Source organism: Mesoplodon bidens (assembly GCF_964165515.1).
Source record: "Mesoplodon bidens genome assembly, chromosome: 2".
NCBI classification, from domain to species: domain Eukaryota; kingdom Metazoa; phylum Chordata; class Mammalia; order Artiodactyla; family Ziphiidae; genus Mesoplodon; species Mesoplodon bidens.
In genome coordinates, this window is record NC_138177.1 from 29,842,908 (window position 1) to 29,866,720 (window position 23,813).

Below are 23,813 nucleotides of genomic sequence, written 5' to 3' on the forward strand. Positions count from 1 at the left end.
CAAAAACAATGTTGGTGGAGCACTTGGTGCAAAAACCTGGTTAGTGTGAATTTAAGAGAAAATGGGAGAAAAGATGAGTACAGTCGTCCCTCAGTATCGCAGCGGGATTGGTTCTAAGATCCCCTGCAGATACCAGAGTCCAATGATGCTCAAGTCTCTTGTATAAAATGGCACAGTATTTGCATATATTTATCTCTAGATTACTTGTATACCTAATACAATGCAAATACTATGTAAATAGTTGCCGGTGTGCAGCAAATTCAAGTTTCACTTTTTGGAACTTTCTCCGGTGTTTTTTTGTGTTTTTTTAATCCAAGGGCGGTGGAGCCCACGGATGCTGAGGGAAGGCCGACTGTGTAGAGAACCTAGAGTAGTTTTGCCATAAAAGGGGAGCAGAGAAATGTCAAGGAAGATACAGTTAAGAGATTTTTTTTTCTTCTTTTTTCCTTTCAGGGAAGTCGTCCTGCTGTTCCCTACCCCCAGTTCAGCTTTCTGACTTAGGTCTGGAGTAGGCCTCATCATCTGTTTTGATTTTTTTAAGTTCTACAGAGAACTCTTTGTAAAAATAGAATTAAGAATCACTGGATTCTGTATCTGAGATGCCCAGTTTAATCATTTTTCTTCTGCCTATTTGTTTTGACATTATGATTAATTAGAGCATTTCTTGTACAGAAAGTTGATTTTTCATTACTAATGAGAAGGATGGAGTAGAAAGTTTCTTTTCTTTGTTTTGGATGAGTATACTGGTTTAATAATTTTATTAAAATGTTTGGTCCAGGCTTTTAAGTTGACATTAAAGTACAGGGACCATAATCTCTCAGCTGCAAGATTTTTGTTGTAGACATTCTGCTACAAGTTGATAATACTAAAAGGATGCTTACATTCTTCTTCAGCCTCTTGGCGCACCAAGATATTTTGTTGGTATCTCATTTTTCTCATGCATATTTTTCTTCGTCCTCTTTATGTTCTTTATATTTTCTGGATAGAATGAATTTATCATCTCTCCTTGTCTTACGTATATTTTAGAGACACTTTTTGTTTCAAAGAATATAATATTCTTCCTAAAATTGTCTAACGTTCTCTAAGTCCCATTAACTATTTTCCTATTCATTTAACTATTTATAAGTCCTGAATTGTTTTGTTCATAAAATCAATAGCTTTCAGTTATTAAGTACTGCACCATTCTTTCTTCTAAGATTAATTGTACATTTATATTGAACTGACTAGAAAATTTCAACATTGACTAAAACAGATGTTTATTCTAAGTTGTATCAGTACTGTTTGTAGTTGAAAGTGAATGTTCAGATATTAAAAATAGATCTGAATGACATGCCTTATTCCTATTGTTGACATTGTTATACTGATAAATAACAATAACCTTACACAGTAATTGACACACTTAATTCAGGGGTAGCAAAAATGATATGAAATAGTGACTTGATTATAAGACCAAGGCCTGAAGTTTAACTTTGTCCCTAGTTTTGTCTTTTTGTTTGTTCTTCCATGAAAAGGTTAAGTACAGTTTTTGTGGTTTCAGTTACCTGCAGTCAACCACAGCCTGAAAATATTAAATGGAAAATTCCAGGAAAAAACAGTTCATAAGTTTTAAGTTGTGCGCACCCTTCTGAATAATAGCGTCATGAAATCCAGTGTTCCCACCCACCCATTAGTCATTTAGTAGCCATCTTGGTTATCAAGTTGGTCGTTTTGCTGTGCTTGTGTTCACATAACCCTTACATAACTTAATAGTGGCCCCAAAGCGCAAAAATAGTGTGGCTGGCAATTTGGATGTTCTCTTACTGTGCCTAATTTGTAAATTAAACTTTATCATCAGTATGTATGTATAGGAAAAAAAACACAGTATGTGTACTGTTGAGTACTATCTGTGGTTTTGAATGTCCCCTGGGGGACATTGTTACAAACATCCTCAGGCTTACAAAACCGCATGTCATCTAACTTTCTGCTTGTCCATCTTCTGCCACTGTTCCTAATACCTGCTGTGTTCCAGCCTCACTAATTTTTTTTTTTTTTTTAATTCCTGACCTTTACACTAGATGTTTGCTCTGCCAGAAACACCTTCCACTAATCCTATAGTTTAGATTCAGTTTCAGTATGACCTCCTAGGGCCTTTTTCTAAGTGGTTTAACCATATTTTAATTTTTGCGTATCCCTTATCTAACTTTTTAGTTGTTTATTTTCTTCATCCATTATAATGCACGTTAGATTGGTAGTGTCTGCCTGGATCAGCGCCTAGCACAAAGAAGGTATGACATAAATTAGCAGTTTAATTGATGAATGAATTTCTGATGTGTGTGCATGCCATTACCAATCACAAAGTACTTTCATGTATATTGATCCATTTTATTTTCAAAGCAGAATTGGGTGACACTGGAATTCCTATCTTTTTTCTACTCCTCCTTTAATTCATTCATTTATCTCTTGCTGGTGGTGCCTTTCTGTATTTGTTTTAAATGATGTTTTACATTTGTTTTAACTTGAGGCTGTGATTTGCCCTTCAACCCAGGGCACTTAAAGCCAGGACTTTAAAACTTAAGTCTTGTCCTAGTTTTTATTTTATCAGTTGTTTTCTAATACAAATCAGTAGGGTTAAGGGAATGTTCCCCTAAAACATAAACCAAGGTCAGTTAATCTCAGTTGGATGTAGATTGCTTCAGACCTTCTATTGTACTTTTAAAATGTGTGCTATTACATAAAATCATTCAGTCAAATTTGAACTCTGCTTTGAAGCAAGTTTTTTTTTAAGTTTTTATCATTATAGAACCAGAGGGGTTTTTTTTAATATCTTTATTGGAGTATAATTGCTTTACAATGGTGTGTTAGTTTCTGCTGTATAACAAAGTGAATCAGCTATACATAAACATATATCCCCATACCTCCTCCCTCTTGCGTCTCCCTCCCACCCTCCCTATCCCACCCCTCTAGATGGTAACAAAGCACGGAGCTGATCTCCCTGTGCTATGTGGCTGCTTCCCACTACTAGCTAGCTATTTTACATTTGGTAGTGTATATATGTCCGTGCCACTCTCTCACATCTGAAGCAAGTTTTTAAATGTTCTCTTACTAGGGAACAAAGAATAGTCAAGAAAGTGGAGTTGAAATTGGAATTGACACAATTCAGTTTGGTGCTCCAGCTTCAAACGGGGCTGAAAATGAAATTGTTCCTGTGCTTTCGGAAAAAACTACTGACAAAATATCTGAACCTAAAGAGCAACGGCAGAAGCAGCCACGGGCAGGCCCTATCAAAGCCCAGAAGGTAAATATAGTTCATGTTCCAGATGTAATTGTCTGAAAGCCACTAACACTTAAGGAGAATAAATAAGTTTCAAAATTGGATTTGTTTTCAATGAATGTCTTTGATCATGATGTGTTTTTGTCATAAACATTGAATTTAGCTTCCAGATTTGAGTCCAGTAGAAAACAAAGAACATAAACCTGGTCCTATTGGAAAGGAACGTTCATTAAAAAATAGAAAAGTAAAAGATGCCCAACAGGTGGAGCCAGAAGGACAAGAGAAATCAAGCCCTGCTACAGTCAGAAGTACAGATCCTGTGGCAACAAAGGAAACCAAAGCAGTTTCAGAAATGTCTACTGAAATAGGAACAATGATCTCAGTATCATCCCCAGAATATGGCACTAACGTGAAGGTAAGCAACGTGCAATGATTACCAGTTCAGTTGGTGCAAACCACGTCTAAAATGAATGGGGAAAAGAGCAACAAAATACTTTTTTTTTTTCTTGAGGCATATAATTCTATAGCTTATAAGGGTTATTATTTCTTACAGAGAAGATTTTATTTCATGGTGTGCGTATGTGATCTAAAGAAATTCCTTACAGTAACTTATTTTTCTATGGCAACTTAATTCTGGACTATTGAGTAGTTCAAAGTGAAAAAATATTTACCCAAGATTAGAATGCTTTTCAGCATGTTTATAGACTTCGAAAGAATTGCTCTATGTTACTTTTTATTTTGTTAATGGAGTTACAGTGGACCCCTCCTTATCTTGCACACTAGTGAGATTCTGAAGTCAGGAAAGATAAACTAAAAGATAAACTTTTAGTAACTCCAGTATAGCCAGTTTTCTTTCAGGGTTGGAACAGATCATGTTTCATTGGTTGAGCACCAGAGGAATGGTTGACTTGCATTTAGGGACTACATTGAATGAAAGATGCATATCTTTAGAAATACTCATTAAGGCAAGATACACTGAGCGACTTTATGGGGACTGACACTTGTGGGGGTAGCAGATTTATATCTGCCATTTGGTGTTCACTCCGGAACATGTATTCATGTAGAAGAAAGGTAGATGGAATCTTTCATATCACTTGAATATTTTTCTCTTTTTAATTGCCATACAACTCAATGCATGGAAGTGAAAGCTTGTGTGATCTAACTCTGCCATGTTTAAAGAAGAGATTCATGATGATAAACAAGGAGTTTATCCTAAAACCTAATTAATTGTGACAACTAAGATCTTGACATTGATTTATCCATGTTTTATTTTGAAGAAAATAAAAAATCAGTAGTTGAAAGTAAGCTATAGATTGAGTATAAGAACCACACAGAGTTCTTTTAGAAATCCATAGAAATAAATATTTGACACTGTTGACAACCTCCTAGTACTATACAGTATATTTTTTAAATGTATAGGACCCCAGCAGTGGTTGGAATGTGGTAGGTCCTTGTTTGTTTTATCCCACTGTTGGTCTTTAAGATTTGAGTCTTAAGGTCTGCTCTCCTCTCCTGCTTTCTTCCAAAACAACTTTACAACTGTTAGGCTGTTATTAGAAAGTGACTCTTTAATTCAGTTTAAAACGTATTTTTTTCTATTACCACTCCACAGGAGTCTGTAACAGACTATACTACACCTTCTTCCTCTCTGCCTAACACTGTGGCTACTAATAATGCAAAGATGGAGGATTCTTTGGTTAATAATGTAAGTAATCAACCTGAGATGTGGCAAGTTTGAATAGGAACCTGGCTATTGTTATCTAATACACACTTTATAACCAGTATTTAACTCTTCTCAGGGAAAAAGTTGATAGTAAGTTTGTATTTAGGAGCACTGTAATATAATTAGGGGAAATAGTCAAAGCTGAGGTGTTGTTTTTCCCCTGAAAGTCATCAGCTTTATGTTTAATATCCAGGCTTGTGATGCTGAGGCTTGGTTTCATAAGTACTAATCCTATTAACCTGGTTTGGTAAGAATTTTTGTTCTTAGCTTTCACATTCTACAGATTCACCATTTATTTGGTTGGTAATTTTGTTCTTAAATGACACCTTTTTATAATGCAGTGAAAGGTCATTCACTTAAAAAGACAATTAGATTATTACCAAAAATTTATGTGTTTCTTTTTGAATTTAAAAAATTATACTGGACCTTAACAACTTCATTCCTCTTGTGAAGATTGAGCTATAATGTATATCTTCATATAGCCTTAAATGCTCTATTAACACATTATGGACCAGGGGATTTTTGCAGAAACTAATGCCTGTGGCCATAATATGTCTCCATTCAAAAATGTGTTAAAAGATAACAGTAAGTTATGCAAATTTAGCTCTAGTATCCCAAAGCAACCATGTTATAATTCAAGACACGGTTAAAAATCAGTACAGTCCAGTATTTTGCCTAGTTCACTAACATGACAGGTGAAAAATTGTGAGCCAAAAAAAAGTTAGGTAACCTCCCATGGAAGAAGAAGAGCATTTTAGAAGTTACATGTATGGCTCTTGTTTTGGAGAGCAAGTATGGTGGAAATTAATCTGGTCTCTTTTTTAAATATAGTCTTCTATATTAAACAAAGGCTTCTTTTAAAAAAAATAACCTTTACAGATATATTTAAAGATCTCTTAAAAAGCTTTAACTCTATTATTTTAGAATAAAAATCTCAATTATGTTTTATTACAGTGTCTTTCCTATGTTTTCTGTTTTTCTCTCTAGCATCAGGTATATAGACTTTTAGGTGAGATGCATTAGGGATCATTTAATCCAACTTTTGTAGTCCAGCTGAAGGAAAAAGGAGAGAAAGGAGGAAGACACACATTTTCTTTTTGTGATAAGAGAACACTTTTGGAGCTGATTAACGTAATTTGTCCAACTTATGTTATGAAGCTTCACTTCATATGCCAAATCCTCTTCCCTGACCTTTTGGAGAAAGTTTATTTCACTTCTTATAGGAAGTAATAGAAAACTTGGGAAGGACAGAAAGACTTTCTGTCAGTTTACTTCCTGGTGTCACTACATGGATTCTCAAATATTGAATTAGTAACATTTCAATAAGGTTTCATTATACTTGAATCATGCTGTCTTTTCTCACTTTAGAAAAATGTAGAGTATGTTACCTTTTCCAGAAAGTACATGATGCTTTCTGCCAAACTACTCTTTTCTAAAAATATAATTTATAAAATATGAATATGGAAGGGAAGATCATTATTCTCAGTACCCTTAAAACTCATTGAAGATATCCATATGAGCATTTTAATGGTTTCTGTCTAATCTGCAAGGCTAATTTACATAGTGACTTGTACACAGAGGACTACTGAAGGGAAGACGCCCAGTCTTGTGTTTAAGTAAATAGTCTATATTTGATTTTTAGCAGTGTATCCAGAGTATGTTTGCAAACAAGATCAGTTTGGGTCAGGGAGCATTATAAAAGGCCATCAGTTTGGAATGATTTCACAGTGTCGCTTATTTGTGCCGAGTTTGGTGGTGATTGTGAGCTTAATGTAGTGTTAAAAACAAACGTCCTACATGGGAAAAAATTTTAGGACCTTTTGAAATGTCCCTTTCTAATTCATTAGTCTGGGGGCTCCATTTTATGCATAGAACTTTTGTCTTTTTAAAAATTAAACTGGGGAATTCCCTGGTGGTCCAGTGGTTGGGACTCTGCACTTCCATTGCAGGGAGCACGGGTTTGATCCCTGGTCGGGGAACTAGGATCCCACAAGCCGTCTGGCGTGGCCAAAAAATAAAAAATTAAAATTAAACTGAAAAAAAAAAGCCTTATTTACCTTACTGAGGCTTAATGCACTTTTTAAGGATCTTAGCTGATACTTATTGGTTGTAGTATTACAATTGTTTTGAATCTTGAATGTCTTGAAGATTTAAATGCAGGTGGTGTTTTTGATTATCATGGCACAGCTATTTTAAAGATTTATAAAATAATCTTCATTAGATTGTCCATAGTACCACAAAGTCATTATCTTAAACCCACCCCCAACAACTCAGTCATTGTGTTTAAACAACTGACTGAACCATCATGTAGTAGTACAAATCAATCATATAGTAGTACATAATAAAATCTCAAGATCCAGAGACTTAGAGGAAAAAAAAAAGATACAAGTAGTGAATTTCTAGTATCTTCAAGTTTCTAACAGTACTTGCCGTAATCATGTCTTACTATAGCAAAGCAATTTGGTTAGTGTAACGAGGTGGGGGTGATACTATATATTTTCCTCCCAACATTACTTTTGTTCTTGAATCTAGTTATAAGTTGACTAGGTTGCTGTAAAGAGAATAATTTCTTACACTTACCCTATCATGTTAAATGCTTCTCATAGAACCTGTGGGTCCTGTAAATGGTGGAAATTATATTACTTAGAGCTTTGCTATACAGCGTATGGTCCAGGGACCAGTAGCATCAGCATCACCTGGGAGCTTGTTTGAAAGGCAGAATTTCAGGCCTTCCCCAGGCCAAGTGAATCAGAATCTGCATTTAACAACACCCCCAGGTGCTTTGCATATACATTAAAATATAGGAAGCATGACCTTTGAGTTTTTACCGTATGTTTGCGACAGATTCTTTTTCTGTCAATTTGTGCATAAATAAGCAGATAGTATTTCTTCTCAGAAGTTTTATCTAAGATGTCGAGAATTATCAGTTACTATAAATGCAGTGTAACTAAGCAGTCAAATATTCCTCTTGGCTGTGATGAAAATAACCTTAGAATACATTAGCATTATCTTTAATGGGGCTTTTGTAGCAGACTTAGTTAGATTATAATAATATGTGTTGCCTACCTTTTCAGGTGCCCCTGCCCAGCACCCTCCCCCTCCCTAAGAGGGAGACTATACAACAGAGCTCCAGCCTAACTTCAGTTCCTCCCACTACTTTCAGCCTCACCTTCAAGGTATGTACTACATCCATCTCTAAAGGTCCTTGATTATTGCATGCAAGGGGACATAAGTTAACAGTACTTTTGGTATTTTTACTAGTTTTGTGTGAAAAGCAGCAACACTAAGCTGAAGAAATGATGTCAAATTATACCTTAAAATTGTATTAGTTTCTAATACCACATAGCAGTGACTTGATATCCTCATATTTAAAGTGAGGCATATTATGCTTGTGAATTTTGTCTTAAAAGTACAGGAGAACATTTTATATTTCATGTTTGTACTGAGTTCCTCTTAGAGATCTTAATAATTACTGGATACATTAGTTGTGTAGAAAACAACTAACTTGGTGTTGCATGTTTTTTTATCCTAAGTACTGATAATGGTAAGAATGCTAATTTTCTGTCTTTCCTCTAAGTCATGTGTGAATTGAATGAATGTAATATAGTAATTAAGAATATTTTATGAAGATGTAATTGATTAATACAAGTGATTTTGATTTGATTTTTGTTGGATAATTTTTGAGTAGCAGTCCAAAAGAGATTTTACACAACACATGTTTTTTTTTGTTTGTTTTTTGTTTGTTTGTTTGTTTTTGCAGTACGTGGGCCTCTCACTGCTGTGGCCTCTCCCGCTGCGGAGCACAGGCTCCGGATGCGCAGGCTCAGCGGCCATGGCTCACGGGCCCAGCCGCTCCGCGGCATGTGGGATCCTCCCGGACCGGGGCACGAACCCACGTCCCCTGCATCGGCAGGCGGACTCTCAACCACTGCGCCACCAGGGAAGCCCAACACATGTTTTTTGATGTCAAGAAGTTTAGGCTTTTTTTTTTTTAATCTATTATGCTTATAATTTTGAGCTATGTTACTAATACTTTTTTTACAATTGAGTTATTTGAGAGTATTTTAAATCAGTTGTTCACTTCAAGATTAGTCAGTGGTTAAAAAGTACAGATGTAGAATTAAGTGAGGATTTTTTTTTTAACTGCATTTATTTATCTCTTTGGTGCTGTTTGTTTAGTTTCATAACCTGGGCAAGTATTTATCCTCTACTGTAGCAGGGCTTTCTAATGCTACACTGGTTGCCAGTGAATCTTTTTGATGATCTTCAGGAGAGGGAGTAACTAAGTTTTTTTTAATAATGTGACCAGTGTTTATTTAGACTCTTTCTATTTGATTCTCCAGCCTCCTGACCACTTGTCCCCTTGCCCCCCCCAACTTTTTTTTAATACCTCCAACTTCTTTTTAAGAAGCTGCTTAAATAGAAGTTTGAGACTATAAAATTTTACAAGACAACCGCTTCTGCTTTGTGTCAACTCCATCTTTACCCAGTTCTTACTGTTTACTGCCAGTTCCTACTCAGCCTTTTTTGTTGTTTTTCCACCTGAATGACTCTCTTAACCTGTGTTTCATTCTATATCTTACATGTGGTTTTTACCGTTATTCCGCTTAAGGCAGTCTCATTTTGCATAAGCAAATACAATATCATCATTAATTATTCTTCAGGCCAGTTGTTGATTCTTCAGAAAGCCCTTCCACATTGCCTTTCACTTAATGTTTTTAACAACCCAAAAAGAAATAATACACATTTGAATTAAAGTAAATTTAAATTGTATTAGCTTAAGACATTTTCTGGTTTATTTTTACTTTTTTTTAATTTAATTTTTATTTTATATTGGAGTATAGTTGATTTACAATGTTTTGTTAGTTTTGGGTGTAGAGCAAAGTGATTCAGTTATACCTATACATATATCCATTCTTTTTCAGATTCTTTTCCCATATAGGTTATTACAGAATGTTGAGTAGAGTTCCCTGTGCTATACAGTAGGTCCTTGTCAATTATCTATTTTTACTTTTTTTTGGACACCTTTCTTTATTTGAGTAATTTATAAAGTATGGAAATTTCTATTATATGGGTATTGTCAACAGTATACTTGCCAAAAGGAAAAATGAATATAGTTAAATAATTATACTTTTTGGTTTCCTTGAATTTCCAAAATTAGAATCTAAATTTTCATGCTGCTTAAGAAATGAAACGAAACCACTGTATATGGCTTAAGTATTATGTAAGATTGATAACCTATAATTTATGTATTTCCCATACAACAAAACTGGTTGTAAAAGGCATTGTAGTCTATAACATTGCTCTAAGCTATAAAATCTCAGATAGTACAAGCAAATTGCATTTTGTCTAACTTGCTAAGTGGTGGTGTGGGGGTTTTTTGTTTTATTTCTTACCCTCTAAGACTTTTGTTTTAAAATAAAATACATTTGAAACCAGCAAGGTGATTGTGAGGAAAAGAGTCAAGCAAACCTAAAAGTGTCCTGTGTTTCGAATTTGTAGTAATGATATTAGCCACCAAGAAAAGGTTATATTATATATAGTGTGTGTTGTAACAGGAAAGTAGGGAGATATGTGATATTTCTCAAATACTTAAAATCAGGTTGAAATTTTTAAAGTTGGTACTTCAGAGACCTACAGACTTCCCAACAGTAGTATTTTAAAATCTTATTTGTGAAAAGTACCCTGGTGTAAGTCATTGCAGCTGAATTTTATAGGTTATCTTAGATTTTTCCTCTCAGCTCAGTATTTTGACTAGTAGAACTAAAAACTTCAGAATCTCTCTATCTGTTCCTTTCCTGTTCAAGGAGCCTCAGGATAGTTGAGGATCTACATCTGTGCTCTCCAGTTCAGTATCCACAAGCCATATGTAGTTATTGAGCACTTGAATGTGGCTAATCCAAGTTGAGGTGTGTGCTGTAAGTTTAAAATTAAATAGATGCTGGCTCTGAAATGTTAATTTTTTTAATTAAAACATCTCAATTTTTGTATTGATTATAGGTTTTAATTATTATTGTAGATATATTGGGTTGAATAACATATGTTACCAAAATTAGTCTTACCTCTTTATTTTTAGTTTTTAAAGTGTGGCTACTAGAAAATTTAAAATTATATGTGGCTTGCATTTGTCTATCTGTTGAACAGCTCTAGATAGATTAAACTAAGCCTACAGGTAAAACCAGCAGCCACAAATACAAATCGTGGCAGTCAGAACCCAAAATGCTTGATGGGGTCTAGAGGTGAAACAAGAAGTGTTTCTACTGTACCCAAGCCTAAAACCTGTCTGGTTACACTGCCTTTTAAAACACTGTGAGCATAAAACAGCCAAACAAAAGGTACCTGTCACTTGCCATTTGAGAACTGTTAGTTTAAAAAGAAAGACTGGAGAGAATGGATATTTAATGGAGGGCCTTTAATGTCTTTCCTGCTAGAACCAGAGCCTTAAGTCAGTCCTAAAGGGACATGGTATTTCCATTTCCTTATTCACTGGTAGGAATAGGGACTCAGGTTTAGATGATACAAGAGCTGTGACTATATTTCACTGACCTGTTTGCCAAAGCCTTCAACAAGCTCTCTATAGAGACATAATTAAAGCCCACTGCCTCCAATTTGAATAAAGGAGTGGAGATAAAGGAGAAAGTGAAAGCTTTGAAAGCCTTATGGTCCTAATCTATATATGTGGTTTTTGAAAGGTTATCGTTGGAAAACATTTATGTATATATATTTGTTTATATATGTGTATTAGTTCTGTTAGCATAGTGATTTTCCTTTTTTTTTTTTTTTTTTTTGGCTTTAAAAAATGTTCATTTGGTTGCAGATGGAGTCTGCACGTAAGGCATGGGAAAATTCTCCAAATGTTAGGGAAAAGGGATCTCCAGTAACTTCCACAGCACCTCCAATCGCGAGTGGAGTCAGCAGTAGTGCCAGTGGACCAAGCACTGCTAATTACAATTCATTCTCAAGTGCATCGATGCCTCAGATTCCTGTTGCTTCAGTCACTCCCACAACTTCACTATCAGGTAGAAGTCTTGTACCTTTTCTTTAAATATCTTAAATTATTTAAAATTTCTTATGATCTTTTCCTGTTTACTATCCCTCAAAGTATTATTTGTAAAAGACAGAAGATTGCACATGAGATAATTATCAGCTGGTTTATAAACTTCCCTCCCTCCCCTCTCTTGCCCTCTCCCAATTTTAATTTGGCAAATATTTAATGATGGCTTACTAAAATACTTCGCATGACCCTCTCTTCTTCCCACCCCAACTCCCAATACAGATACAGATAAGGAATTGGTGGGAAATTTTCTGTCTTGTTCCTCAAAATTTTTCTATAAATTTCACCTTTTAATTTTTATTATTTAACTCATAGAGCTAATTAGACCAACTCGGAAATAACACAAAATCACAAAGCTTTTAAGTTTTGTGTGATCTGTATCTAATTTGAAGGAGCTTTTGGCCCAAGTCTGTTGGTTTAACATATTTTCTGGGGAAGAGTTACGGGTAGAGAATTTCCAGTCTGTGTTATTTGAGTAAATGATACCCGTTAGTTTTGGGGGTTTGTTTTTGTTCTTGTTCTTTAAAGGAGAGTCCATCAGCATCCCAAGTTAGAAGGTGTTTTTCTTTCTTAAATGTTTCACTAGTGTGTAATCCTTTCATTGAACTATATCTCATATGGGGCTTTATCATTCTTAAAGAACCAGAGATGTCTCTGAAATATTTGACTCTAAGAAGGTATACCCTTTTACCGTATGTATAAACATGTTTCTTCTACTGAAAATAGAAATTCGTTTTAAGCTTTCCTAATACTCTCTAATGTTTCCAAAACAGTCAGAAACTCCTTTCCAATACATGTAAAATATATACAGCACAGAATTTACTTGCTTTGGCTAGTTCTCATTTAATGAATGCAGTAATGATTTTCAGTATTCTGGCTTTCTATGCTACTTTCAAGCACCAAAAGGACTGAGGTTGTACTATAGTTATTTTGTACAAATATCTGGAATCAGATATATGTATTAAGACAAGCCCAGATATTCAAATCAAAGAGAGTATTCCCACTGTACTTCTTCCCTCTTTAAACCGTTTCAGGCACTCCCCATCACCCATTTCCAAGGCATCTTCATTATGCTTAGCAGCTTGGGCCCCAGACTGCTTGGGTGGATAGGGGGTGAGGCTATAAAGGAACCAGGAGGAGAGTATGGTAGGAAGATTAGGAAATAAAGGGACTAGGGAGGTTCCTAGTTCTTTCTTTGGAACCCAACTACTTCCTTTCCTCTGGGTCTAGTTTCCCCACATTCCCCTCAACTAGGATAAATTTTTAACAAGGACCTTCTTGGCTAGTCACCCTACTGGTAGAGATTCAAGTGCAAGAACAGAGGTACCTCAGTCTTGGTCCTCTCTTAGAACATCATTTGATATCTGAAAATAATAATAACTACTACATCACACTTTTGAATCAGATACCTATATTGTCATTTGCTCTAGTATTATTCATAGTTTGTCTTGTTTTTAACGTATTACTAAATACCAGTTTTTGCTGGTATATATACAAGGAGAGAGAGGAATAGTCTTAAGTTTATATGACTTTTTAGGAGCAATTTACATTAAATTTTTATATTAATAATTATTCTTAAGGTACTTTATCCTTCTGTGTTTTTATGTCTATGCCTGGCCTTTAATAGATGTTCAAATGTTTATTTATAAATAAGTGAAGTTCTAAAGATTATCCTTAAGGTATTTTGCCAGAAAGAGGAAAAAAAATCTAACCTTAAGTTTATGTGACTTTTTAGGAGCAATTGTGATCTCTCAAGGCCCATTTATGTGCTAATATTTGTGCCTCACCATAAATGAATGAAGCTCTTGGTTATCCTTTGTGATGATTAAAAAACTAAATAATAGTTTGAGGCTAAACTGTAACAATGTTGTAGGCTCTCAGCCTCCTTATTTTGTGAGTTTATTTTTAAATTTTCTCTTCATTTTAATTTTCTATTTATATTTCTCTAGATTTTATAGTCTTATTTGCATCTGATAAATGTGTCTTCCTTTTACAAGCCCCCTCATATCCACTTTTGGTCTGAGGTACCGTATATAAGCACCTAATAAGTACACAGTGGGCATAAATACTAATTTTCCAGTTTCTGGTTGGTGCTTGAGTTTACTGTGAACAACAGTGGTACTTTAAAATATGCTACATTTCACCCTTATTTTATCCCTCTCCCGAATGTAGGAGCTGGTACATATACTACCTCTTCTTTAAGTACAAAATCTACAACCACGTCAGACCCTCCTAATATTTGTAAAGTGAAACCCCAACAATTACAGACAAGCAGCCTGCCTTCTGCAAGTCATTTTTCGCAGTTAAGCTGTATGCCTTCCCTTATTGCCCAGCAGCAACAGAGTCCACAAGTCTATGTGTCTCAGTCTGCAGCAGGTAAGATGTTTGAATATAAGGAATTTAGAAAATGAAGACATTTTAATGCTTTTTTTTTCTCTCTTCCCTTACCTTTCAAGTTTAAATATTTTTTGATCTGCTTTGCAAATTTATTTCCTCATAGAATTGAATGCTCTCTCTCCTTGACAAGCATTCTGGGGTTCGTGGCAATTATTTCTTACACGTATGTTACAAATATAGTATACATATTAGTGTCCAGTACAGTCTATATCCATGGATTCCGAGTCTACGATTTAACCAACTGTGGATTGAAACTAATTTGAAAAAAATGTTCACAAAGTTCTAAAAAACAAAACTTGTATTTTCTGCCCACAGGTAACTATTTACGTAGCATTTACATTGTATTAGGTATTATAAGTAATCTAGAGATGATTTAAAGTATATGAGAGGGGACTTCCCTGGTGGCGCAGTGGTTAAGAATCTGCCTGCCAATGCAGGGGACATGGGTTTGAGCCCTGGTCCAGGAAGATCCCACATGCCGCGGAATAACTAAGCCCGTGTGCCACAACTACTGAGCCTGTGCTCTAGAGCCTGTGTGCCTAGAACCCGTGCTCCTCAACAAGAGAAGCCACTGCAATGAGAGAAGCCCACGCACCGCAATGAAGAGTAGCCCCTGCTCGCTGCAACTAGAGAAAGCCTGCGTGCAGCAACAGAGACCCAATGCAGCCAAAAATAAATAAACAAATTGGAAATAATTAAAAAATAAATAAAGTATATGAGAGGATGTGCTTAGGTTATATGCAAATGGTATACCCCATTTTACATTTGCAGGTTTTGGTATCTGGGGGGTGGTCCTAGAACCAACCCTCTACAGATAACCGGAGTTTGTTATCTGAAACCTGACAAATTGATGATAAAGTTCATGAGGAAGAATAAACCTGAGAACAACAAAGAAGAGAAAAAATTATTTATTGGCAGGGGGTAACTTGTCCTACTAAATGTCACAATGTTAATCTGAGTTAAATAGTAAATAAGCATTTGAAAAATATTCAAGCTCACTAATGATTTAAATTCAAAGTAAAAGGACAGTGAGGCTATTTTTTGTCTTTCCATGTGGGAACTATTAGGAAGATTGATAATACCCAGCATATTTAATACCCACTATAGATAAGGATCCACAGGTATTATTAATAGGCTTTTAAAAGTACATTGCTGGGCTTCCCTGGTGGCGCAGTGGTTGAGAGTCCGCCTGCCGATGCAGGGGACACGGGTTTGTGCCCTGGTCTGGGAAGATCCTGCATGCCGCGGAGCAGCTGGGCCTGTGAGCCATGGCCGCTGAGCCTGCGCGTTCGGAGCCTGTGCTCCGCAACGGGAGAGGCCACAACAGTGAGAGGCCCACATACCGCAAAAAAACAAAACAAAAGTACATTGCTAGTGAGCATATAAATTGGCAGAATTCTTTTAGAAAAGTATCTCAGAATATTTTATGTGTACATAGTCACTGTAGTAGCAGTTTCATAGTTGGGAATCTTATTGCACAGGTAAACCTACTTATTAATCAGAGATATATGTATCAGGGTGTTCATTCATTGCAGTATTGTTTATAATGATAATAAATTAAAAACGTGGGAAGTTCTCCCAAACATACTATTATATAGAAACAGCATAATACAAAGTAGTGAGTATAAACATAGAGAAGAAATCTGTTAAGAATCTATACCGGGCTTCCCTGGTGGCGCAGTGGTTGAGAATCTGCCTGCTAATGCAGGGGACACGGGTTCGAGCCCTGGTCTGGGAGGATCCCACATGCCGCGGAGCAACTAGGCCCGTGAGCCACGACTACTGAGCCTGCGCGTCTGGAGCCTGTGCTCCGCAACAAGAGGCCGCGATAGTGAGAGGCCCGCGCACCGCGATGAAGAGTGGCCCCCGCTTGCCACAACTAGAGAAAGCCCTCACACAGAAATGAAGACGCAACACAGCAAAAATAATTAATTAATTAATAAAAACTCCTACCCCCAACATCTTCTTTAAAAAAAAAAAAAAAAAAAAAAAAAAAAAAAAAAAAAAAAAAAAAAAAAAAAAAGAATCTATACCAAATTCTTTCAGTTATTAAATGTCAATTCTTTTGAAATATTTTGCTAAATTCTAGTTGGTAGATTTAAAGTTGGAGTGGATTTGCTGGTAAACAGGTAGGTTCATTTTCAATTTTAGTGGATTATGTAAAATTTTACTAGTTTATTCTCCAGTGGCGGCAGTGTATGAGAGTGTCTATTTTCGTCTGCCTTCACAAGTTCTAGAGTTTCATTGTTTTAATTTTGCATCCACCTGTCTGAAAGAAGTTTTACATCTTTTTGCATTTGTTTCTTTTCACATTTCTAGTTTTTCCTTGGCTGAATTAATTTTCAGAGGGCTCACTTTATTTGAAATCTGCTTTTTGGGTTTTCTGTTAATGTTTGGAAAATTCTGAAGTTTAGACACTCATTGCTGCTTGTTTTTCCTGCCAATCTGTAGCTCAAATCCCAGCTTTCTATATGGACACAAGTCATTTATTCAATACCCAACATGCACGATTGGCTCCACCATCCTTGGCTCAGCAACAAGGCTTCCAACCAGGTCTCTCTCAGGTAAGTATCACAGGCTGCTTCCATTCTGTATTTGTTTCTTTGCATTTTTGTGGTGTGATAGTATTTGGGGGCTCAATGTAGAACTAGCAATGGATTGAAAAGAAATTTTAGATGTTTACATTTGGTTTTGTTTTAAAAAGGAACTGATACATAGCATTAATCTTTTGTTTCGTATCTCAAATTTTTATTTTCCAGGTGTTGTCATTTGTGTATATGGTCTTCATATATTGTTTTTTCATTGCATTGCAGCCAACTTCAGTTCAGCAGATTCCAATCCCTATTTATGCACCACTGCAAGGGCAGCATCAAGCCCAGCTAAGTTTGGGTGCTGGACCTGCTGTTTCCCAGGCTCAGGAACTATTCAGTTCTTCACTTCAACCATATAGGTAAAAGCTTTAAAATTATGTATGTGGGGGCTTCCCTGGTGGCGCAGTGGTTGAGGGTCCGCCTGCCGTTGCGGGGGACACAGGTTCGTGCCGCGGAGCAGCTGGGCCTGTGAGCCATGGCCACTGGTCCTGCGCGTCTGGAGCCTGTGCTCCGCAACGGGTGAGGCCACAGCAGTGAGGCGCCTGTGTACCGCAAAAAAAAAAAAAAAGTAGAAGAATATTATGCTAAAGACATTTAATAGTTTTACAAAATATGCTCTAGAAGAGCTAAGCAACTATAAGGAAAAAGGTAGTGAAGTGCAATTAATTACTGCAATTTCTTTGGAAAAAAATAAATAAAATAAAATAAAATAATGTATGTGATGTTGGAAACAATGTAATTGCTGAGCCTTCTTGCCATATCCTTTCTACTCCCTCCTTCCCCTCCAAAACGCGATGACCCTCTTATAAACTACATTAAATAATTGTGTTGAGTATGTGTCATGAACTTCAGCCTCTGGTAATTTCTGTCAGTCTTTATTGAACAAAGTGAAGCGTCAAAGCGTCTTGAAGAAGAGGCTAACAGCAGTCCTATAACAATTAGAAATCACAGAAAATAGCTGCTAAAAGACCTGAAAGTTTGAGTGCCATCTCGCTGCTAACAACTCTAAATCCAGACCTGCTCTGTGTAAGAGCTGAGGCATGGCAGATGACATTACAGTATGTAAGGGGGCAGAGGCCAGGGTGAAATATAATAAAAGCGAGAGAGTAGAGTGTCAAACAAAGAATAGAAGTAGTGGTGATGAGTGGTGATGCTCTGTAGTGTAGAAAAAACCATTCTTTTGAAAGATTCACTACTGTAAGTTATCTTTGCAGTTTAAGCAAGTAATGAAAACTGATCTTTATTGAATTCTTTATAAGATAATTATTCAGCCCTTTACATACACTAACTTATTTAGTTTTCACAAAACCATATAAGGTAGATTAAGTCATCCCCTTTGACATTCGAAGGAGTTGTGGGGGGTTTCTTTGGTTTGTTTTTGGGTTCTTTGGTATTTTATCCTAATGTTACACTGCAAATAAGTGGCAGAGCCTGGATTTAACCCAGGTGTCTCTCATCTCCAACTTAATGAGAGTGGAAGGGTGGGGTAAGAGTTGAATGACAGCAGTGATCATGGCATAACTCAGTCATCATCATGGTATACCTGTCACTGATACTTATGGTAATGGCCCTAAACCATCAAAAAGAAAAATAAGGGACTTCCCTGGTGGTGCAGTGGATAAGACTCCACGCTCCCAATGCAGGGGTCTGGGTTCGATCCCTGGTCAGGGAGCTAGATCCCACATGCATGCTGCAACTAAGAGTTCACATGACACAACTAAGGAGCCCGTGAGCCACAAATAAGGAGCCCGCCTTCGGAAACTAAGACCTGGTGCAACCAAATAAATATATAAGTAAGTAAATATTAAAAAAAAAAAAAAGAAAAAAAATCCTTTTAGGATATTTACTGTAAAGAAGTTTGCAAAACTAGGCATTTCCTTTTAGAAATTTGCTTTTTAAGTGTTTTAGGTAGAATTTCCGTACTTTATAGATTAAACTTGGCATCAATTGATACAGCTCATTTCTTTCAGATCATGTTTTACTCCTAAAGAAGCTAGGCTCAGCTAATCAAACTTTCTCAAAGGAACAGAGTTGTTAGTAAACTTAATAAATGTGGATCTCACTTTCGTTTTTTATTAAAGATTATTCAGTAGAATTTAGTACCTCTGTATAATTACATAGTATGTTTTATTTTCTGGTATTACTCTGTCATACCAGAGTAATGGCAGTATGACAGTTTGGTTTGGTTATTCCAAGAAATTCTCTCTCACTACAAGTAAAATTATTTACCCCAACTGGAATTATAGGCAGTCTCTTTCATGTTATTAAATTTGAGGTTATCTTGAAATTTGTGGTAAAAATTAAAATTTTAAAACTTCAGTAGATTTAGAAATAGCAAATAATTTCAAAACTAATCTCCTTTTAATTGGTACTGGCTGTTTGAAACATTGTTGAAAAGTTTGCAACTTTTCAGCTGTTAAAAAGAGTTTAGTAATTAATTAGTCATGTCTTCCGTAGCCATGGGAGACGGATTAGCATTGCAATTGCCTTGGAAGATGTACTTTTTAAGACCAGACCTGTTCAATAGAAATATAAGCTGTATATGTAATTGTGGCAAATGGCTACTTGGAAGGCACCAGTTTCAACTTTGAAAGTAGTTGTTTGTATCCCTACCGCATCATTCTGCTGTTTCTTGTTCTGAACCTAACTAGCATAGTGTTTACTAACAGGGAATCCTTGAATTAATTTCTGCCAGGACCGGGGTAGTTTTAACAGTATGCTTATGTTTTACATTTTATATTTGAAACAGATTATAAGTGGACATTGTAAAGATTACTTGTGACCCTAGACTAGTGCTCCTGCTTAATGGGTTTTGTTCCTGTCACGTGTAAAGATTGGACACCTCCATCCCAGAAATAATAGGGCAGTCTGAGGTTAGATTTCAGCATTGTATTTTTTTTTTTAACCTTTCAAATGTGCAGTACAGTATTATTACCTATAGTCACCATGCTGTACATTACATCCCCATGACTTATTTTATAATGGGAGGTTTATACCCTTTGACCATAATACTGTGTTGCATATCTGAACATTGCTAAGACAATAGATCTTAAAAAGTTCTCATCACAAGGAAAAAAAAAATGTGTAACTGTGTGGTGACAGATGTTAACTAGACTCATTGTGGTGATCATTTTGCATATTTACAAATACCAAATCATTATATTGTACACCCGAAACTAGTGTAATGTTATAAGTCCCTTATACCTCAATTAACAAAACAAAATTTTGTGGGTAATCCTGTTGCTAACTACTACTCTGCTTCATTCCATAGAGGTCTTGAGACCTCTTAGAGGAAAAATATATATACATGTATATGTATGTATGTATATACACACACATATATGTGGAAGCAATGAAATACAAATAACGGAAGTCAGAGCTGTTGGTGCTATAAATTTGAATAGAATGTCAATACCAAAGAGAAAAACAGCAGATTTGGTTCTGAGCTGGCTAATGAACACATGAAAAGAGAATTATTCTCATTGTTACAGAGAAGGAAATCTTACCATTTCCTCAGGAAGAGCAAGCCTTTTCCCAGAACTTTTACATGGGGAACTTTGCTGTATACAGGGCTCTAAATCTTGAAACAAGTGCTTTAGACACACTCTGCCTCTTTAATTGTGCTGATTAGAGTATTTGGTCATTTGAGATACTCATTCTTAAGATTCCAGATAGAATTAACTTCTAACACAAGCCTTTTCTCTTTAATACTTCTGTAGATCTCAGCCAGCCTTCATGCAAAGCAGTCTATCCCAGCCATCAGTGGTACTTTCTGGTACTGCCATCCACAACTTCCCAGCTGTCCAACACCAGGAACTTGCCAAGGCACAGTCGGGTCTTGCGTTTCAGCAAACTTCAAATACTCAGCCTATTCCTATACTGTATGAACATCAGCTGGGCCAGGCATCAGGACTAGGGGGTTCCCAACTGATTGATACACATCTTCTCCAGGTAAGGCAGGAGCTAGAATCATGGTCTGTCTTTGTATTCCTATGCAGCAAATTATTTAAGAAAACAGTTTTGAAAGAAAAAATGTTAAATGACACAGTGGAAAAAACAAGATCTTCCTTTCTATCTAATGCTAAAATTCTTAGAGATTACTTTGAAGTCATGATCTTGATATCTGAATTGAAAAATATTTCAATCTTACTTCTTACAAAATATTTTCTAGGCTAGAGCGAATCTTACCCAGGCTTCAAATCTTTATTCTGGACAAGTACAACAGCCTGGTCAGACAAATTTTTATAACACTGCCCAGTCACCAAGTGCTCTCCAGCAGGTAAACTATGGCATGGTAAATTTCCTCAATTTTCTTTACTATTATTGTTGTTGTTGCTGCTGTTGCTGTTGCTTTTGTTATTGTTGGGGAATTTAAATAGAACTAAGATGGGGAGGTGGTGCAGTGGTTTCAGACTTCTCTCTGAGGTGTCTCGGAATTCCATGGGGTCCACTAGTAGTGGGACATGTTTCAGTCCTATACCACCCCTCTTCTCACCCCCACTTCAATCCATTATGCTTTTTACCTCTTTTTAAAATGGATTTCTGTGTGATCATTTATTTTAACAAAAGATTCCACAAATGTAAAAGTTTGAAAACCATTGTCCAGGATATGCAGTTACATGTAAGTGGGATAAATGCTTTACCCATTCGTGCTAGAGGTGAAGGAAGACCCTGAAGACCACCACACCGGTTAATATAATACATAGGACTGTGTGGCAGAGTTATGACAGAGTAAAAATGACAAACACATTTCTGAAGTATATGAATGTAATAATAATTTTCAGTGAAAAATGTATATTTTTATGAAACTATCTCTTCTGGCAATGTCATTAATCAGCTTACTCTTTGAAAGTTGGTGGAGGGCTGGAGGAGAGAGGCAAGTCATTAGTCATTTTCTCATAACTTTTTGGTGGGTATTTTAGGGGGTGAGAATTCAAAAAATATCACCATATTGACGTTCAAGTTAAATATTATTTGTATGAGAACTGAAACACTGTTTTTTTGTCAAAGCTCATTTAGACCACACCTGAAAACAGTATAAAAATGTCTATTATAAAAATGAAAGTTGTAACTGCTTTCTTAAATTGTATATTCATAATTTTATTGTATTTTGTGGTTATTAGGCATGTACTATGGGTTAATTCAAAGATAGTCATAATTATTTTATATGTATAGTTTCTCTACTGCTAATCTGTTTTATTGTTGCACATTTAATAAAAGAATGGAGATAGTCACTAAACAAAATATTTATATGTGCAATATAGTAATAGATTGAAGTATTCTGTTTAAAACCTTACTCAAAAGTATTTGAAGAGTCATGTATAATATATAGTAAAAGGGATATACAACAGGTCTAAGCAAATTGTTACAGTTTCTGTTTGCTTATTTTCTAGGTTACAGTACCTTTACCAGCCTCCCAGCTTTCCTTGCCTAATTTTGGATCCACTGGGCAGCCTTTAATTGCTTTGCCTCAGACTCTTCAGCCCCCATTACAGCATACCACCCCACAAGCACAGGCCCAGAGCATGAGTCGTCCTGCACAAGTAAGCCAGCCTTTCAGGGGCTTAATCCCTGCTGGAACACAGCATAGCATGATCGCAACCACAGGAAAAGTAAGTGAAGAGAAATTTACGCAGTTTCTTTGAGGATTTAAGGCCATGAGTTTAGATATATGCATCTGTGTAGTCTATAAAAATAAAATGCATCCGTTTTTACCACCCTCCAAGAAATGTCAAACTCAGTATACTTATTTTTTATCTACTCTCTGTTAATGTGTTTGGTCCCCTCTGGTTTTTACCTAATAACAAAGAATTCATAAATTTTGTGGAGGAATTTTGTACTAAGGTTCTTTGCACTTTGCCAGATGAAGTTATCATATATAGAATACTAAACACAGCACTTCAGTTTATGGAATTGCAGAAATGTTAAGTTTACTTTATGCTCTTTCTCAGATGTCTGAAATGGAACTAAAAGCCTTTGGAAGTGGCATTGATATAAAACCAGGCACACCTCCAATCAGCGGTAGAAGCACCACACCAACGTCTAGTCCTTTCCGGTAAAGTGGGCCTTTAAATTTGCTTATAGAATATCCGAATAACTGAGCACCATTTGTTTGTTAGATACTTAATGCCACTTGTTCCTATAGTAAGTATAAGACATTCTGAAGTTTTACCAAAATGTTAAGCTATTAAATTATTAAGAATGTATTTGCTATACTCTATTTTAAGAAAAAAAATTTTAACCCAGGGAAAATCTAGCTAGTGTGCTTTCTCACATCTGCACCTCCAGTGTCTCCTCATTACCACCATAATGTTTGGTAACTCACCTTGGTAAATTTTCAGCTACCAAGTATGATGAATCTACCAAGAGCAATGTCTCTAAAAATCTAACAGCATCATTTATGTGGCATTACCGTACTGACCAGTGATGGCTTCTTTCCAAGGGCTACTTCCACAAGTCCGAACAGCCAGTCCAGCAAAATGAACAGCATTGTCTATCAGAAGCAGTTCCAGTCAGCCCCTGCCACTGTGAGAATGACACAACCTTTTCCTACACAGTTTGCACCCCAGGTGGGCAGATATAAGTGAGAAATGAGTATTATTTACTTGCAAGTGATTGCTAATCTGGCTAATTCTCTGATTTTATAATCTTGCCGTATTATAACCAGTTTAGAAACAGTTTTTAGTAAATTTATGACATTCAAATATATTCTCTACAATTTTTAGCTAGACACAAGTAACCATATAGTTCTAAAGCAGACAATTGAAATATAGTCAAAAGATTCCCCACACAGCTCTG

At 36.0% G+C, this 23,813-nt stretch overlaps 1 protein-coding gene across 12 annotated transcripts in view; it reads left to right on the forward strand.

Moving 5' to 3' along the window:
* PRRC2C (proline rich coiled-coil 2C) overlaps positions 1 to 23,813 on the forward strand; it is a 95,780-nt gene that overhangs the window by 67,179 nt on the left and 4,788 nt on the right. For 7 of the 12 annotated variants that reach the window (XM_081224022.1, XM_081224025.1, XM_081224018.1 and 4 more), the window contains exons 21-33: positions 3,086 to 3,274; positions 3,414 to 3,665; positions 4,863 to 4,955; positions 8,048 to 8,149; positions 11,791 to 11,992; positions 14,200 to 14,403; positions 16,876 to 16,988; positions 17,238 to 17,374; positions 20,735 to 20,966; positions 21,187 to 21,309; positions 22,409 to 22,627; positions 22,967 to 23,070; positions 23,458 to 23,584. In XM_081224022.1, coding sequence (XP_081080148.1) covers positions 3,086 to 3,274; positions 3,414 to 3,665; positions 4,863 to 4,955; positions 8,048 to 8,149; positions 11,791 to 11,992; positions 14,200 to 14,403; positions 16,876 to 16,988; positions 17,238 to 17,374; positions 20,735 to 20,966; positions 21,187 to 21,309; positions 22,409 to 22,627; positions 22,967 to 23,070; positions 23,458 to 23,584 — 2,097 coding nt within the window. The remainder of the gene's footprint in view (positions 1 to 3,085; positions 3,275 to 3,413; positions 3,666 to 4,862; positions 4,956 to 8,047; positions 8,150 to 11,790; positions 11,993 to 14,199; positions 14,404 to 16,875; positions 16,989 to 17,237; positions 17,375 to 20,734; positions 20,967 to 21,186; positions 21,310 to 22,408; positions 22,628 to 22,966; positions 23,071 to 23,457; positions 23,585 to 23,813) is intronic. The other 5 variants (XM_081224024.1, XM_081224026.1, XM_081224019.1 and 2 more) reach the window with 3 other exon arrangements.